This window comes from Cetorhinus maximus, chromosome 33 (assembly GCF_964194155.1).
Source record: "Cetorhinus maximus chromosome 33, sCetMax3.hap1.1, whole genome shotgun sequence".
NCBI classification, from domain to species: domain Eukaryota; kingdom Metazoa; phylum Chordata; class Chondrichthyes; order Lamniformes; family Cetorhinidae; genus Cetorhinus; species Cetorhinus maximus.
Genome location: NC_135911.1, coordinates 661,264 through 678,842, shown reverse-complemented (window position 1 = coordinate 678,842; position 17,579 = coordinate 661,264). Strand labels below are relative to the sequence as shown.

General features: G+C 49.1%; 1 protein-coding gene across 1 annotated transcript in view; it reads right to left on the bottom strand.

Moving 5' to 3' along the window:
• Positions 1–17,579, bottom strand: part of LOC144671543 (glutamate receptor ionotropic, kainate 5-like) — a 484,710-nt gene that overhangs the window by 198,984 nt on the left and 268,147 nt on the right. Inside the window, exon 8 of the mRNA XM_078533496.1 lies at positions 14,586–14,747. Within this exon, the coding sequence (XP_078389622.1) occupies positions 14,586–14,747 (162 nt within the window). The remainder of the gene's footprint in view (positions 1–14,585; positions 14,748–17,579) is intronic.

The window sequence follows — 17,579 nt, the reverse complement described above, 5'->3', positions numbered from 1 at the left end:
CGGAGATAACAACTCTTGCTCCCCATAACAAGATACCATCTTGACAACTCAGTTCAGATCGATGTACAAAGGATGGGTTCAAATCAATGGGGGACTTTGCCGTTTGACCACCCCCTGCAATACCTGTTCGTGCTAAAATTGGATCCCGATTTGTCTAATTGTTTATCTATCGCATGCAGGCTGGTGAGGAGTCCAGGAAATTCAATGCAAGTATTACCTCTTGAGGTACTGGAACATGTGTCATACTATTGGGCAAAGGGAGATGACTGAGGGCATCTGCGGTTGCTCATACACACCCGCGATGGTGGATAAAATTGTACTCGTTTGCCGACAAAATTAAAGCCTATCTGTGAATTGTAGTAGAGGCTATCGGTGGGATTGCCTTATCTTCACTAAGCAACCCTACCAGTGGCTTGTGATCTGACCCGATGGCGAAGTGTCGACTGTATTGATGGAACTTCTTTACTCCAAATACGATAGATAAGCCTCTTTTTTCAATTTGTGAGTAACCTTCCTCGGCCGACAGAAAGGGTCTGGGTACTTAGCCTGTCGAGCTTTCAGACCCATCCTCCATCTCGTGTGACAACACTGTTCCCACCTCCGTAGGGAGATGCACCACAAGCGGGTGTCAGTTCCGTCGATGGGGTCATAGCGCAGTGGCAGACACGGGGAGTGTAAAAGCTTCTTCACTCTAGCGAAGGCTTCCTCTTGCTGCGCTTTCCCGGACCATCTGTGGGTCTTCCTCAACAGGAAGTGTAAAGGGGCTAACGCTGTATGTGGGCTAGGCAAAAACTGACCGTGAGAGGTTACCATGCCCATTAAGGAATTGAGCTCCATGGTAGGAGAGGGTGCATCCTTGGTTGCCCTGACTTCCTCCTCTAATGGGTGCAACCCTTGGGCATCCACTCGATGCTCCAGATAAGCAACTTCCTTTGCTGGGAAAGCGCACTCCTCTCTTTTTAAGCGAACGCCAGCCTCTAAAAATCTCTTCAGAACCACTTGCAGGTTTGCCACACGCTCTGCTTCTGTGGATCTTGTGATCGTCCAGGTGCCCTATAACCCGGGGTGAAGGGGGTTCCTTTGCTGTGAGCTTTCCATGGCTCTTTGGAAAATTGAACAGGCACTGGACACCCCCGAAGGGTAGGCGTGTGTACTGGGTACAGGCTTTCTGCCTGTCCTTGGTGACATAGCCTCTTGGACGTGTTGTTCAACTCGAGCTGTTGTTACGCGAGAGTCATGTCCAGTTTAGTGAGGTTAGCGTACAGGTCTTGAATCCTTGGGATTGGGCATTTGTCTGATTTCACAACCCTCTTCACCATTAATTTATCGTCTCCGCAGATGCGAATGGTTTGGTCCGGTTTTAGCCTAGAGGCTATGGGTGCTGCCCACCCTGAAAACTGGACTGGCTGGATTATTCCTAACTTCTCTATACGACATAATTCCGCATCTACCTTTCCTCTTAGAGTGTGAGGCACAGGTCTTGCCTTAAAAAAACCAGGGTGTTGCTTCAGGGTCCATGTCTATTTTAGCTTGTAGGCCCTGGAATTCCCCCAACTCATCTCGGGAATGCCCTGTCACAGTTTCTCAGCAACACTGGACTTCCTCCAGCCCCTGACCTGAACGATTTCTGACCAGTTTAGTTTAATCTCTTTCAACCAATCACAGCCCAGGAGGTTAGGTCCTTCGCCTGTTACAACAATGATCGGCAGCCGGGCTGCCTGTTGCCTGTAGGAGACAGGTACAGAGGTGATGCCTTCCACCTGTATTGCTCTTCCTGTATTTGTTTTTGACTGAGCAGCGGGTTTTCCCTGAACTCAATGGCTGGCTACCTTCTCAGAGGTGTTGAAAGACTTCTTCTCCCTCCGCTGTGCTCAATGCTTCTGTGCTCTCCTCCATCACCACAGGTTTTCCATTTACCGGAAGGGTAACAGTGATTGGTTCAGCTTTCCTTGGTCTTCAGATTGTGTGGGGAATAAACGTCAGCCTCAGTAACTCCTGACTCATCTACACTGTGCACTTCATTTAACCTGACCTGATGTCTGAATGGCTGCCTTGATCTAGTCCTGCACTGTTTAACAACATGCCCTTTATTTGCGGTGCTCGTGGTATTCTGGCCTCTTTAAATCTGCAGATTTTGGGTGCATGATTCCCCCCCCACAATGGGTTACTCCTGGGTTACTGGGTGGGCTGTTTCCAGTATTATGTTTTGTTTTCCCAGCGGTGGGGACCCTGTCCCGCTTTGCGGTAGCCTTGCTGATCTTTTCGCCACCACCCCCCCACCCCCCCGGCCTAGTGACACCACCTTGCACACTCTGCAGAGCCCACAAGTCCCCCGTCAGCACTCTCCACCATGTCTCCATGGCACGTTTCAGGCCTATCCCAACTCCTAGCAAGCGAACAGCGCCGAATGGCGTCGTTGTTTATGTCACAAACTAAACGACCTCACGAAACGATGTCCAATGTTCCACCAAAGTCACAATGTTCTGGTAACTGTTTTAACTTTGTGATCGACCCACCGGGGAACTTGCTCCAGAATTACGGCCGCTGGGCGTTTAGGCTGAAAATAATACCCCTTCACGAGGTCGACGAGCTTGGCAAAGGGCCTGGTATTCGGCCTAAATGCTTGGAGCTATCAAACTACAGGTTAGGTTATAGGCTTTGCTCCCACAGATGCCTCTTCTGTTCCTCCTCCCGCCATTATTTCACTAACTGCAACGTAGAACCTTAACCACTCAATGTCCTGACTCAATGGGTGAGTCGCACGGGTCAGTTCTGTCAAAGAGAGGCACTGCTGATGAGTAGGCTTTGCATCTTTCTTCCCTTAAAGCAAATCAAAATACTCTCAGCCGTGAGGTGAGCTGCTATTTACCCTCGGTGCCAATTGGAATAAAACTCAGCAGGTCTGAGAGCGTCTGTGGAGAGAGAGAAACAGAGTCAACGTTTCGAGTCCGTGTGACTCTTCTTCAGAGCTGAAGGGAAGTGGAGATGTGATGAGGTTTATACTGTTTAAGGAGTGGGGGTGAAGCTGGATAGAAGGCCAGAGATAGGTGGGGGCAGAGGAGAGATTGGCGAAGATGTCAGGAACTGAAGGACGAAGGGAGTGTTAATGGCAGTGACTGAATAAGCTGCTGATTGTGGCATTAAGGTACGAAAGCAGAATGTGATAATAGCAGAACAAGAGTAAACTCTCTGAAAAGAACAACATGAACCAGTATCAAGTGGCCCTTGTAGGGGTCCGGTGGGGAGAGGGGACAGTGGCGGGGGTAAAGGATGGAAATGGGATAAAAAGGGGGGATAAAAAGGGGGATAAAACAATGAACAAATGAATCAACATAAAAACGAATCAAAATAAAAATAAGTGGATAAAAAATAGAAAGGAATTTTGACCGATCGTGTCAGCCTGTTCCTGCCCCACGGAACTCATTTCTCGCTATCTTGACTCCCTTCTCTCTCCCCTTGTCCAGTCCCTTCCCACCTACATCCGTGATTCCTCTGACACCTTACGTCACACCAACAATTTCCAGTTCCCTGGCCCCAACCGCTTCCTCTTCACCATGGACGTCCAATCCCTCTACACCTCCATCCCCCACCGGGATGGTCTGAGGGCCCTTAGCTTCTTCCTTGAACAGAGGCCCCAACAATCCCCATCCACCACTACTCTCCTCCGTCTGGCTGAACTTGTTCTCACACTGAACAATTTCTCCTTTAACTCCTCTCACTTCCTCCAAATAAAAGGTGTGGCTATGGGTACCCGCATGGGCCCCAGCTATGCCTGTCTCTTTATGGGGTATGTGGAACATTCCTTGTTCCAGTCCTACTCCGGCCCCCTCCCACAACTCTTTCTCCGGTTCATCGATGATTACTTCGGTGCTGCTTCATGCTCTCGTCGGGACCTGGAAAAACTTATTAATTTTGCTTCCAATCTCCACCCCTCCATCATTTTCACATGGTCCTTCTCTGACACTTCCCTTCCCTTCCTTGACCTCTCTGTCTCAATTTCTGATGATAGACTGTCCACCAATATCCATTACAAGCCTACCGACTCCCACAGCTACCTCGACTACAGCGCCTCACACCCCGCTTCCTGTAAGGACTCCATCCCATTCTCTCAGTTCCTTCGACTACGTCGCATCTGTTCTGATGACGCTATCTTCAAAAACAGTTCCTCTGACATGTCCTCCTTCTTCCTTAACTGAGGTTTTCCACCCACGGTCGTTGACAGGGCCCTCAACCGTGTCCGGCCCATCTCCCGCGCATCCGCCCTCACGCCTTCTCCTCCCTCCCAGAAACATGATAGGGTCCCCCTTGTCCTCACTTATCACCCCACCAACCTTCGCATTCAAAGGATCATCCTCCGCCATTTCCGCCAACTCCAGCATGATGCCACCACCAAACACATCTTCCCTTCACACCCCCTGACGGCATTCCGTAGGGATCGTTCCCTCCGGGACACCCTGGTCCGCTCCTCCATCACCCCCTACTCCTCAACCCCCTCCCACGGCACCTTCCCATGCAACCGCAGAAGATGCAACACCTGCCCCTTCACTTCCCCTCTCCTCACTGTCCAAGGGCCCAAACGCTCCTTTCAAGTGAAGCAGCATTTCACTTGCATTTCCCCTAACTTAGTCTACTGCATTCGTTGCTCCCAATGCGGTTTCCTCTACATTGGAGAGACCAAACGCAGACTGGGTGACCGCTTTGCAGAACACCTGCGGTCTGTCCGCAAGCATTACCCAGACCTCCCTGTCGCTTGTCATTTTAACACTCCACCCTGTTCTCTTGCCCACATGTCCGTCCTTGGCCTGCTGCATTGTTCCAGTGAAGCTCAACGCAAACTGAAGGAACAGCACCTCATCTTCCGACCAGGCACTTTACAGCCTTCCGGACTGAATATTGAATTCAACAACATCAGACCAAGAACTCTCTCCTCTATGGTCTTGATCCACTTTTTTAAAAATTCATTTTTATTTTTATCCACTTATTTTTATTCATTTATTCATTGCTTTATCCCCTTTTTAATCCCCCTTATCCCATTTTCCACCCTTTTCTCCCCACTACTGCCCCCTCCCCCCACCCCACCCCTACAAGGGCCACTGGTTCATGTTGTTCTTTCCAGAGTGTTTACCCTTGTCCTGCTATTTCCACCTTCTGCTTTCGTACCTTTGCCACCATCAGCACCTCCTTTAGTCCTTATCACCACCACCAACACTCCCTTTGTCCTCTAGTTCCTGACATCTATCGCTGGCCTTCTATCCATCTCCACCTACTCCACCCCACTTAAACAGTATAAATTTCATCACATTCCTACTTCTCTTTAGCTCGGAAGAAGGATCATATGGACCCAAAAGGTTAACACTGTTTCTCTCTCCACAGATGCTGTCAGACCTGCTGAGTTTTCCCAGCATTTTCTGTCATTGAGGCTACATGCTTGTTCCCAGACCCAGGCTAGAAAGTTCCATCCCTAAGATTCCCCGCACTTAGGGCTGATTCGTCTCTACAGTCACATGATCCCCATTACAGGAAGAAATGGTTCAACTTACAATTACTACAGAGAGAAAGAGAGAGAGAGACAGAGAGAGGCAGAGAGAGGCAGAGAGAGAGAAACAGAGAGAGGCAGAGAGAGGCAGAGAGAGAGAAACAGAGAGAGGCAGAGAGAGAAACAGAGAGAGGCAGAGAGAGAGAAACAGAGAGAGGCAGAGAGAGAGAAACAGAGAGAGGCAGAGAGAGAAACAGAGAGAGGCAGAGAGAGAGAAACAGGGAGAGGCAGAGAGAGAGAAACAGGGAGAGGCAGAGAGAGAGAAACAGGGAGAGGCAGAGAGAGAGAAACAGGGAGAGGCAGAGAGAGAGAAACAGGGAGAGGCAGAGAGAGAGAAACAGAGAGAGGCAGAGAGAGAGAAACAGGGAGAGGCAGAGAGAGAGAAACAGGGAGAGGCAGAGAGAGAGAAACAGGGAGAGGCAGAGAGAGAGAAACAGGGAGAGGCAGAGAGAGAGAAACAGAGAGAGGCAGAGAGAGAGAAACAGGGAGAGGCAGAGAGAGAGAAACAGAGAGAGATGGAGACAGAGAGAGACAGGCAGAGAAGAGACAGAAAGATAGACAGACAGACGGACAGAGAGAGACATAGAGAGGGAGACAAGACAGAAAGACAGACAGAGATGGACGGACAGAGAGAAAGAGAGAGTCATAGAGAGGGAGACAGAGACAGAAATATACAGACAGAGGGAGAGAAAGAAAGACAGAAAGAGAGAGACAGACTGACAAATAGAGAGAAAGAGAGGCAGACAGAGAGATTCAGACAGACAGACAGACATAGAGACAGAATCGCAGCATCATTGAATTTTACTTCACCAGTGGAGGCCATTCAGCCCATCATTGCCTTGCTGGCTCTGTGAAAGAGTTAGCCGAGGTATGTCACTCCCAGCTGCTCTTTCCCCCATAGCCCGTAAACTCCCCCTTCACCAATTGATCCCATTTCCTTTTAGAAAGTTCCTGTTGAATCTCCTCCCGTTGTCCGCATTCCAGGTCACAACAGCTTGCTGCAGGAACACATTTCCCCTCATCTCCTCCTCACGGCCCTCCGACCACCGCAAACAGCTCCTTCCTGTTTTTTCTAACTCCAACAAAGCTCTCGCTGGTTTTGAAAATCTCGGTTAAATCTCTCCTTCACCTTCTCTGCTGTCGGGGGGCGGGGGGATCAATCCCAGCTTATCCCAATATTCCCGGGGTGGCTAATTCAGTGACCTCGGAAGGTTTAGTATAACTGCTGTCCTCTCTGACTGAAGTACCTCGGACACTTTTTATAATAGTCGTCTCATAATTAAATACCAACTCGAAAGATTAGTGTCCATACTTCCCCAGGCATCGATGGAAATCCCACGGCTTCAGGGAACTCCAAAGGTTGAATCCCCGCCCACTCAAAAGCCCCGCCTAAAGATGTGCGAACGAGCGGGGAACCCAGCAGAAGCCATTCCAAAGTGCCCGCGTCGTGGGAACTCAAGAGCAGCACAGGAAGCAAGGTTGCCCAGCAGAGCGTCTCCGATGCAGAAAGGCAGGACACTCCAAACAGTTCTGCAAATCCAAACGCGCATCCAAAAGGTGGAAAACAAGAGAACGTCTCTGAAAAGCAGGCAAACCAGGAAACTGGGAATACGGAAGAAATTCAATCCGGGGCAAGCGTGGGGTGATGCATTTGGGGAGGGCAAACAAAGCTAGGGGGTGCTCAGTCAACGGGAGGATGTTGAGAGGGGTGGCGGAAGTGAGAGACCTTGGAGCGCATGTCCACAGGTCTCTGAAGGCGGCAGGACAGGTGGATAAGGTGGTAAAGAAAGCATAAGGAATGTTTTCCTTAACTGGGTGAGGTTTGAATACAAAATCAGGGATGTAATTCTGGGACTGTACAAAACGCTGGTTAGGCCACAGCTGGAATCCTGCGTACAGTTCTGGTCACCACATTACAGGAAGGACATCATTGCTCTGGAGAGAGTGGGGAGGAGATTTACAAGGATGTTGCCAGGTCTGGAAAATTGCAGCGATGAGGAGAGATCGGTATAGGCTGGGGTTGTTTTCCTTGGAACAGAGGAGGCTGAGGGGGTGACCTAATTGAGGTGTACAAAATTATGAGGAGCCTGGATAGGAAAGACCTGTTTCTCCTAGCAGAGAGGTCAATTTCCAGATTTAAGGGGATTGGTGGAAGGATTAGAGGGGACACGAGGAGAAACCTGTTCCCCCAGAGGGTGGTGGGTGTCCGGAATTCGCTGCCTAAGTTGGTGGTTGAGGCTGAAACACTCGACTCATTTAAACAGAACCTGGATCTGGAGCTGAAGACCTGGAACCTGCCAGGATACGGACCAGGGACTGGAAAGTGGGATTAAAAATGGGCAGCTAGTTTTTTTTTTTCCTTTTCTCAGCCAGCGCAGACACGATGGGCTCTTTCTGTGCCGTCACTTTTGTATGGTTCAATGGCTCTCAATAAGAATACAGGCTTCCTGGGAGAAATGAAGGGTCAAGAACCATAATTTTGGTCCCTGACTTCAGAAGTTAAAGGCTTTAAAAGTTGTTACAGTGCTGCAAAGGCTCAAAGCAAGCAGACATCCGGCCATTGAGAGTTGAATAGCAAGGCCTGACTGTCAGGTGAAAGGTCAGATGACCCGTCACCCTTAGCCACAAGGGATGAGAGGTAACCGACACCCCTCTATCTCTGGCACAACCAAAGCACAATCTTTACTGAGTGGGAAAGCAGGTGTACAACTGGGAAAAAAGTCGACGAGATCCCACAGGAGGACAGCCAGGTATCCCTCAGGGAGGGACCTCCGAGCTCAGGCGATGAACACATGGCAGCAGCCGCTGGTGAGGGTTATTCGTTGAGCGGCAAGTCATCCTTAACTACAGCAGCACCAGCCACGGGACTCCAGGAGGAGATTGTAGCTCCCTCTGGTTCATCCCATGGCTGGGTTAGAAGGCACTGAAATGGGAGGCATTGGAGACGATGGTGATCATTCACTGGAGGAGATCCTAGACCTATACAGGCCTTCTCCTTGATAAAAAGGTTATGAGAAAGAGGTCATCATACCAACGGGTGAGCCGACAGAGGGTGAGGTCCGAGAGATGGTCACGCTGTTTGAATCTACAGCCGAAGCAATCAGAGGCTCTGTTGTTTTTTTTTTGCCTGCGGAGACAGCTGTGTTTGCTGTCAAATAGTGGAATTCGTATATTGGTCCCACTGAACCCAGCAAGGAGATGCATCATCTATCGCTGGTTAGCAAACCTCAGAGACTCACAGAAAGGTCAATGCTGGCAGCTGTGGAAACAGCAATTACAGATGTGTCGAGCAGCTTCAGGTTTGCATGCTGGACAGTAGAAGCACCAGGTTAGTACGTTCCTATATGCAGTGGGGCCTGTTGCAGACAGTGAGCAGAAGCACCAGGTTAGTACGTTCCTGTATGCAGTGGGGCCCATTGCAGACAGTGAGCAGAAGCACCAGGTTACTACGTTCCTATATGCAGTGGGGCCCATTGCTGACAGTGAGCAGAAGCACCAGGTTAGCACGTTCCTATATGCAGTGGGGCCTATTGCTGACAGTGAGCAGAAGCACCAGGTTAGTATGTTCCTGTATGCAGTGGGGCCTATTGCAGACAGTGAGCAGAAGCACCAGGTTAGTACGTTCCTGTATGCAGTGGGGCCCATTGCAGACAGTGAGCAGAAGCACCAGGTTAGTACATTCCTATATGCAGTGGGGCCCATTGCTGACAGTGAGCAGAAGCACCAGGTTAGCACGTTCCTATATGCAGTGGGGCCTATTGCTGACAGTGAGCAGAAGCACCAGGTTAGTATGTTCCTGTATGCAGTGGGGCCTATTGCAGACAGTGAGCAGAAGCACCAGGTTAGTATGTTCATATATGCAGTGGGACCCATTGCTGACAGTGAGCAGAAGCACCAGGTTAGTATGTTCATATATGCAGTGGGGCCCATTGCAGACAGTGAGCAGAAACACCAGGTTAGTACATTCCTTTACACAGTGGGGCCTGTTGCAGACAGTGAGCAGAAGCACCAGGTTAGTACATTCATATATGCAGTGGGGCCTGTTGCAGACAGTGAGCAGAAGCACCAGGTTAGTACATTCATATATGCAGTGGGGCCCATTGCAGACAGTGAGCAGAATCACCAGGTTAGTATGTTCATATATGCAGTGGGACCCATTGCTGACAGTGAGCAGAAGCACCAGGTTAGTATGTTCATATATGCAGTGGGGCCCATTGCAGACAGTGAGCAGAAACACCAGGTTAGTACATTCCTTTACACAGTGGGGCCTGTTGCAGACAGTGAGCAGAAGCACCAGGTTAGTACATTCATATATGCAGTGGGGCCTGTTGCAGACAGTGAGCAGAAGCACCAGGTTAGTACATTCATATATGCAGTGGGGCCCATTGCAGACAGTGAGCAGAAACACCAGGTTAGTACATTCCTGTACACAGTGGGGCCTGTTGCAGACAGTGAGCAGAAGCAGCAGGTTAGTACATTCATATATGCAGTGGGGCCCATTGCTGACAGTGAGCAGAAGCACCAGGTTAGTATGTTCCTGTATGCAGTGGGGCCCATTGCAGACAGTGAGCAGAAGCACCAGGTTAGTACATTCATATATGCAGTGGGGCCTGTTGCTGACAGTGAGATGTCCAGGGAGAACAGAAAGCTTGATTCCACACTGGGTCAATCTGTTACAGCGCAGCTGGAGCCCATTAGTTTGGGTGAAAGTAAGTTGACGCCCACACTTCAATCTCATCAGAAAGCTTCCTTTGGCACAGAGCCAGAGGCCAAAACGATAGAGCCCCTATGGCTGAAGAGTCCCTCTAGATTCATTCCACTGTTGAAGCTGGTGTAGTCTTAACTCCTCGTGCTGACACTGTCAGCCCATTGACTAGAGTGAAACAGTCTCACACTGAAATAAGCTGGAGGTGTGACCGCTACCCACAGAAAGTGCCTGTAGTACCCTAAGTACACAGCTGTATCATTCACTGCTGTGTTGAGGACAAAAATGCGTCCAACGTCTGGGTGAATTGGGAAAGCCATAGTTTCTTCACAAACTACAAAGTCTTCAGGAGTTTTGTCATTTCGCTTCTCATCATCCAGATTCGGTCAAGTCTCAGACAGTGAATGCCCTTTTTTTGCCCACAATGCAGCAGTGAATGATGCAGTGGTGGAATTCTTTGTTGGAGTTGAAGATATTTCATTTCCTCAGGCCTTTCTCCAGTGTGCTGAAAGGGAACAGAAGATTCCTGAAGGAGTGCTAGTCCATCCATGTTGGTCTCTGTAGACAGTGTTGTTCTCTGTGGACAGTGTTGGTCCCTGTAGACAGTGTTGGTCTCTGTGGACAGTGTTGGTCTCTGTAGACAGTGTTGGTCTCTGTGGACAGTGTTGGTCCCTGTAGACAGTGTTGGTCTCTGTGGACAGTGTTGGTCTCTGTGGACAGTGTTGGTCTCTGTAGACAGTGTTGGTCTCTGTAGACAGTGTTGGTCTCTGTGGACGGTATTGGTCTCTGTGGACAGTGTTGGTCTATGTAGACAGTGTTGTTCTCTGTGGACAGTGTTGGTCCCTGTAGACAGTGTTGGTCTCTGTGGACAGTGTTGGTCTCTGTAGACAGTGTTGGTCTCTGTAGACAGTGTTGGTCTCTATGGACAGTGTTGGTCTCTGTAGACAGTGTTGGTCTCTATAGACAGTGTTGGTCTCTATGGACAGTGTTGGTCTCTGTAGACAGTGTTGGTCTCTATAGACAGTGTTGGTCTCTATGGACAGTGTTGGTCCATGTGGACAGTGTTGGTTTCTGTAGACAGTGTTGGTCTCTGTGGACAGTGTTGGTCTCTGTGGACAGTGTTGGTCTCTGTGGACAGTGCTGGTCTCTATAGACAGTGTTGGTCTCTATAGATAGCGTTGGTCTCTGAAGGCAAGAGTGTGTGATTCTCCATGTCTTGAAGTCTTCTCTCTTGATAATGCAGGAGGTTTACAGAAGTTCCAAAATATAATGCAAATAGACTAGGAAAATAGTTTAAGGTTGTTATGAAAAAAGCTGAGATGATACTTGGGGGCAGATGTTGAATAATGGCTGAATAGTTATGGTAATGAGATAGTGATGTGTATCATGATCTAACAGTGTCACCAGCAGTCATGTTAGACACTGAGAAGAGGAGATAGAATAGTCTGTACAAGGGAGAGATATACTTACCTAGAAGCTTAGAATGTATGGGTGTGAAAATAAAGGAGTTTTTGAAGTAACCTACAGGAGTTAGATCGAAGTCACTCATAAGAGTGGGAAACCTTCCCAATCCAGAACAGGCCACAAGTTACCCAGAGAGAGCTCTAAATAGTATTTAAAGTAGAAACCCAAAAAAACCCCAACCTTCACTTTTTGACCCTCACCCCCTAACCCTCACCCCCTGGCCCTCACCTTCTAACCCTCACCCCCTGGCGTTCACCCTCTGGCCCTCACTCTCTACCCTTCACTCCCTGACCCTCATTCTCTGATCTTCACTCTCTGACCCTCACTCTCTACCCTTCACTCCCTGATCCTAACTTTCTGACCCTCATTCTCTGATTTTCACTCACTGACCTTAACTCTCTGACCCTCAATCTCTGATCTTCACTCTTGGGCCCTCATTATCTGACCTTTACACTCTGACCTTTGGTCTCTGGCCATGACTCTCTGGCCCTCACTCACTCACACTCTGACCATCATCCTCTGACGCTCTCTCTCTGACCGTCACTTTCCGAATCTCACTCATTGACCTACACTCACCCATCCCCTGACCCTCTCTCTCTGACCCTCTCTCTCTGACCCTCACTCATTGACCTACACTCACCCACACCCTGACCCTCTCTCTCTGATCCTCTCTCTCTGACTCTCACTCATTGACTGACACTCACCCATAACCTGACCCTATCTCTCTGACCCTCACTTTCTGGCTCTCACTCATTGACCTACACTTACCCAGACCCTGACTCTCTCTCCCTGACCCTCACTCATTGACCTACACTCACCCATTCCCTGACCCTCTCTCTCTGACCCTCACTTTCCGACTCTCACTCATTGACCTATACTTACCCAGACCCTGACCATCTCTCTCTAACACTCACTTTCTGACTCTCACTCATTGACCTACACTCACCCATGCCCTGACCCTCTCTCTCTGACCCTCTCTCTCTGACCGTCACTCATTGACCTACACTCACCCATGCCCTGACCCTCTCTCTCTGACCCTCTCTCTCTGACCGTCACTCATTGACCTACACTCACCCATACCCTGACCCTCTATCTCTGAACCTCACTCATTGACCTACACTCACCCATACCCTGACCCTCTCTCTCTGACCCTCTCTCTCCGACTCTCACTCATTGACCTATACTTACCCATACCCTGACCCTATCTCTTTGACCCTCACTTTCTGGCTCTCACTCATTGACCTACACTTACCCAGACCCTGACTCTCTCTCCCTGACCCTCACTCATTGACCTACACTCACCCATTCCCTGACCCTCTCTCTCTGACCCTCACTTTCCGACTCTCACTCATTGACCTATACTTACCCAGACCCTGACCATCTCTCTCTAACACTCACTTTCTGACTCTCACTCATTGACCTACACTCACCCATGCCCTGACCCTCTCTCTCTGACCCTCTCTCTCTGACCGTCACTCATTGACCTACACTCACCCATGCCCTGACCCTCTCTCTCTGACCCTCTCTCTCTGACCGTCACTCATTGACCTACACTCACCCATACCCTGACCCTCTATCTCTGAACCTCACTCATTGACCTACACTCACCCATACCCTGACCCTCTCTCTCTGACCCTCTCTCTCCGACTCTCACTCATTGACCTATACTTACCCATACCCTGACCCTATCTCTTTGACCCTCACTTTCTGGCTCTCACTCATTGACCTACACTCACCCAGACCCTGACCCTCTCTCCCTGACCCTCTCTCTCTGACTCTCACTCATTGACCTACACTCACCCATTCCCTGACCCTCTCTCTCTGACCCTCACTTTCCGACTCTCACTCATTAACCTACACTCACCCATTCCCTGACCCTCTCTCTCTGACCCTCACTTTCCGACTCTTACTTATTGACCTATACTCACCCATACACCGACCCTCTCTCTCTGACCCTCACTTTCCGACTCTCACTCATTGACCTACACTCACCCATACCCTGACCTTCTCTCTCTAACCCTCACTTTCTGACTCTCACTCATTGACCTACACTCACCCATGCCCTGACCCTCTCTCTCTGACCATCACTCATTGACCTACACTCACCCATACCCTGACCCTCTCTCTCTGACACTCACTCATTGACCTACACTCACCCATACCCTGACCCTCTCTCTCTGACTCTCACTCATTGACCTACACTCACCCATACCCTGACCCGCTCTCTCTGACACTCACTCATTGACCTACACTCACCCATACCCTGTCCCTCTCTCTCTGACTCTCACTCATTGACCTACACTCACCCATACCCTGACCCTCTCTCTCTGACACTCACTCATTGACCTACACTCACCCATACCCTGACCCTCTCTCTCTGACTCTCACTCATTGACCTACACTCACCCATACCCTGACCCGCTCTCTCTGACACTCACTCATTGACCTACACTCACCCATACCCTGTCCCTCTCTCTCTGACTCTCACTCATTGACCTACACTCACCCATACCCTGACCCGCTCTCTCTGACTCTCACTCATTGATCTACACTCACCCATACCCTGACCCTCTCTCTCTGACCCTCTCTCTCCGACTCTCACTCATTGACCTACACTCACCCACACCCTGACCCTCTCTCTCTGACTCTCACTCATTGACCTACACTCACCCATACCCTGACCATCTCTCTCTGACCCTCACTCATTGACCTACACTCACCCACACCCTGACCCTTTCTCTCTGACCCTCACTCATTGACCTACACTCACCCACACCCTGACCCTCTCTCTCTGACCCTCACTCATTGACCTACACTCACCCATACCCTGACCATCTCTCTCTGACACTCACCCATTCCTTGACCCAATGTGAAACTTACTGCAGTTCCTGGGAAATGAGCAGTATCACAGTTTTCCCGCCAGGACATGTTAAGGCTACGGATAAATTCAAGGAAGAACGGATGCCTGGGATTCAACATGGAGAAGCCGATGATATTTGCCTGCTCATCCACAATCTCACTGAGCTGTAAAAGAGGGAAATCCTGCAGAGACAGAGAGAGAGAGAAGCCTAAATACACAGAGACTGTTCACAGTAATCCTTACCCTGGGTACATAGAGAATCTGTACAGTAAACATCACACTGAATACAGTAAAACAATCAAGTCAGAGGGAGTACAGCTGCAATAAGCTTCAGGGGAGTAAGGCAAGGCTGGATGGCCTCTACTTTAATGCCAGGAGTATTACAGGTAAAACGGATGAGTTAAGGGTGAAGATTGACATGTGGAATTGATATATAGTAGCCATCACTGAGACGTGGTTGAGGCAAGGGCAGGATTGGCAGCTCAACATTCTGGGATATAGAATCTTCAGGCGAGACAGGGGAGGGGGTAAAAGAGGAGGAGGCATTACATTGTTAGTTCAGGAGTCAGTTACTGCAGTAAGGAGAGATGATATCTTGGGAGGGGGCATTGAATGAAGCTTTGTGGGTAGAGCTTAGGAATAAAAAAGGGGCAGCCACATTGTTAGGTGTTTATTATAGACCCCCAGGTAGTCAGCGGGAAATTGAGGAGCAAATATGTGCACAATTTGTGGAGTTGTGTAAAAACAATAACAATAGGGTAATTATATTCGGTGATTTCAACTTTCCCAACATTAATTGGGATAGACATAGTGTTAAGGGCTTGGATGGAGTGGATTTATTGAAATGTGTACAGGAGAACTTTTTAGGTCAATATGTAGAGGGTCCAACAAGGGACGGCGCAGTGCTGGACCTAATTCTGGGGAATGAAGCCGGACAGGTGGCTGAGGTGGTGGTGGGTGAGCATTTTAGTGATAGCGACCACAACATGGTACAGTTTAAGCTTGTTATGGACAAAGAAATAGACAAGTTTCTAAAAAATGTTTTGGATTTGGGGAGAGTGGATTTTAGTAAAATAAGGCAGGATCTGGCCAAGGTAGACTGGGAACAGTTGCTTGTGGGGAAATCTACAGAGTTCAGTGGGGGTGTTCAAAAAGGAAATGGGGAGGGTACAGACTCAACATGTTCCCTCTAGGGCGATAGGAAGGAGTAACAAGCCCAGAGAACCATGGATGACCAGAGATATTCAGGTTACGATGAGAGGGAAAAGAGAGGCTTTTAGCTGGTACAAGGGAAGCAAATCAGCAGAGGCATTAGTGGAGTACAGAAAGTGCAGGGTGGAGCTTAAGAAAGCAATTAGGAGAGCAAAGAGGGGATATGAGAAAGCTCTGGCTGGTAAAAGTAGGGAAAATCCCAAGATATTCTATCAGTATATCAATGGGAAGAGGATAACCAGGGAAAGAGTAGAGCCCATTAGGGAACAAGGGGGCAATCTATGTGTGGAGCCAGAGGACATCGGTAGAGTGTTGAATGAATACTTCACATCCGTCTTCACCCAAGAGAATGAGGATGAAGGTATCGAACTCGGGGAGAGAGACTGCGAGGTTCTTAAGCAAATTGATATAGGGAGTGACAAGGTATTGGAGGTGTTGGCAGGCTTAAAAGTGGACAAATCTCCAGGTCTGGATGATTTGTGTCCCAGACTGCTGAGGGAGGCAAGGGAGGAGATCACAGGGGCTCTGACCCAAATTTTTAATTCCTCTCTGGCCACGGGGGAGGTGCCAGAGGACTGGAGAACAGCGAATGTGGTTCCGCTATTTAAGAAGGGTTGTAGAGATAAGCCAGGGAACCACAGGCCAGTGAGTCTCATGTCAGTGGTAAGGAAACTATTGGAGAAAGTTCTGAAGGAGAGAATCTATCTCCACTTGGAGAGGCAAGGTTTGACCAGGGATAGTCAGCATGGCTTTGTCAGAAGGAGGTCATGCCTAACAAATTTGATTGAATTTCATGAGGAGGTGACCAGGTGTGTAGATGAGGGTCGTGCAGTTGATGTAGTTTATATGGATTTCAGCAAAGCCTTTGACAAGGTTCCACATGGGAGACTTATAAAGAAGGCAAATGCACATGGGATACAGGGTAATTTGATAAGGTGGATTCAAAATTGGCTTTGTTGTAGGAGGCAGAGGGTGATGACAGAAGGATGCTTTAGTGACTGGAAGCCAGTGTCCAGTGGCGTACCACAGGGATCTGTGCTGGGTCCCCTATTATTCGTCAAATATATAAACGACATAGATGACTATGTGGGAGGTAGGATTAGTAAGTTTGCGGATGACATAAAGATTAGCCGGGTGGTTAACAGTGAGGTTGAGTGTCTTGGGCTACAGGAAGATATAGACAGGATGGTCAAATGGGCAGATGAGTGGCAGATGGAATTTAACCCTGAAAAGTGTGAGGTGATACACTTTGGAAAGAGTAATTTGACAAGGAAGTATTCAATGAACGGCAGGACACTAGGAAGTTCTGAGGAACAAAGGGACCTTGGCGTGTGTGTCCATAGATCTCTGAAGGCGGAGGGGCATGTTAGTGGGGTGGTGAAAAAGGCATATGGGACACTTGCCTTTATCAATCGAGGCATAGATTACAAAAGTAGGGAGGTCATGTTGGAGTTGTATAGAATCTTGGTGAGGCCACAGCTGGAGTACTGTGTGCAGTTCTGGTCGCCACATTATAGGAAGGATGTGATTGCACTGGAGGGGGTGCAGAGGAGATTCACCAGGATGTTGCCTGGGATGAAACATTTAAGTTATGAAGAGAGGTTGGATAGACTTGGGTTGTTTTCGTTGGAGCAGAGAAGACTGAGGGGCGACCTGATCGAGGTGTACAAGATTGTGAGGGGCATAGACAGGGTGGATAGGGAGCAGCTGTTCCCCTTAGTTGAAGGGTCAGTCACGAGGGGACATAAGTTCAAGGTGAGGGGCAGGAGGTTTAGGGGGGGATGTGAGGGAAAAACCTTTTT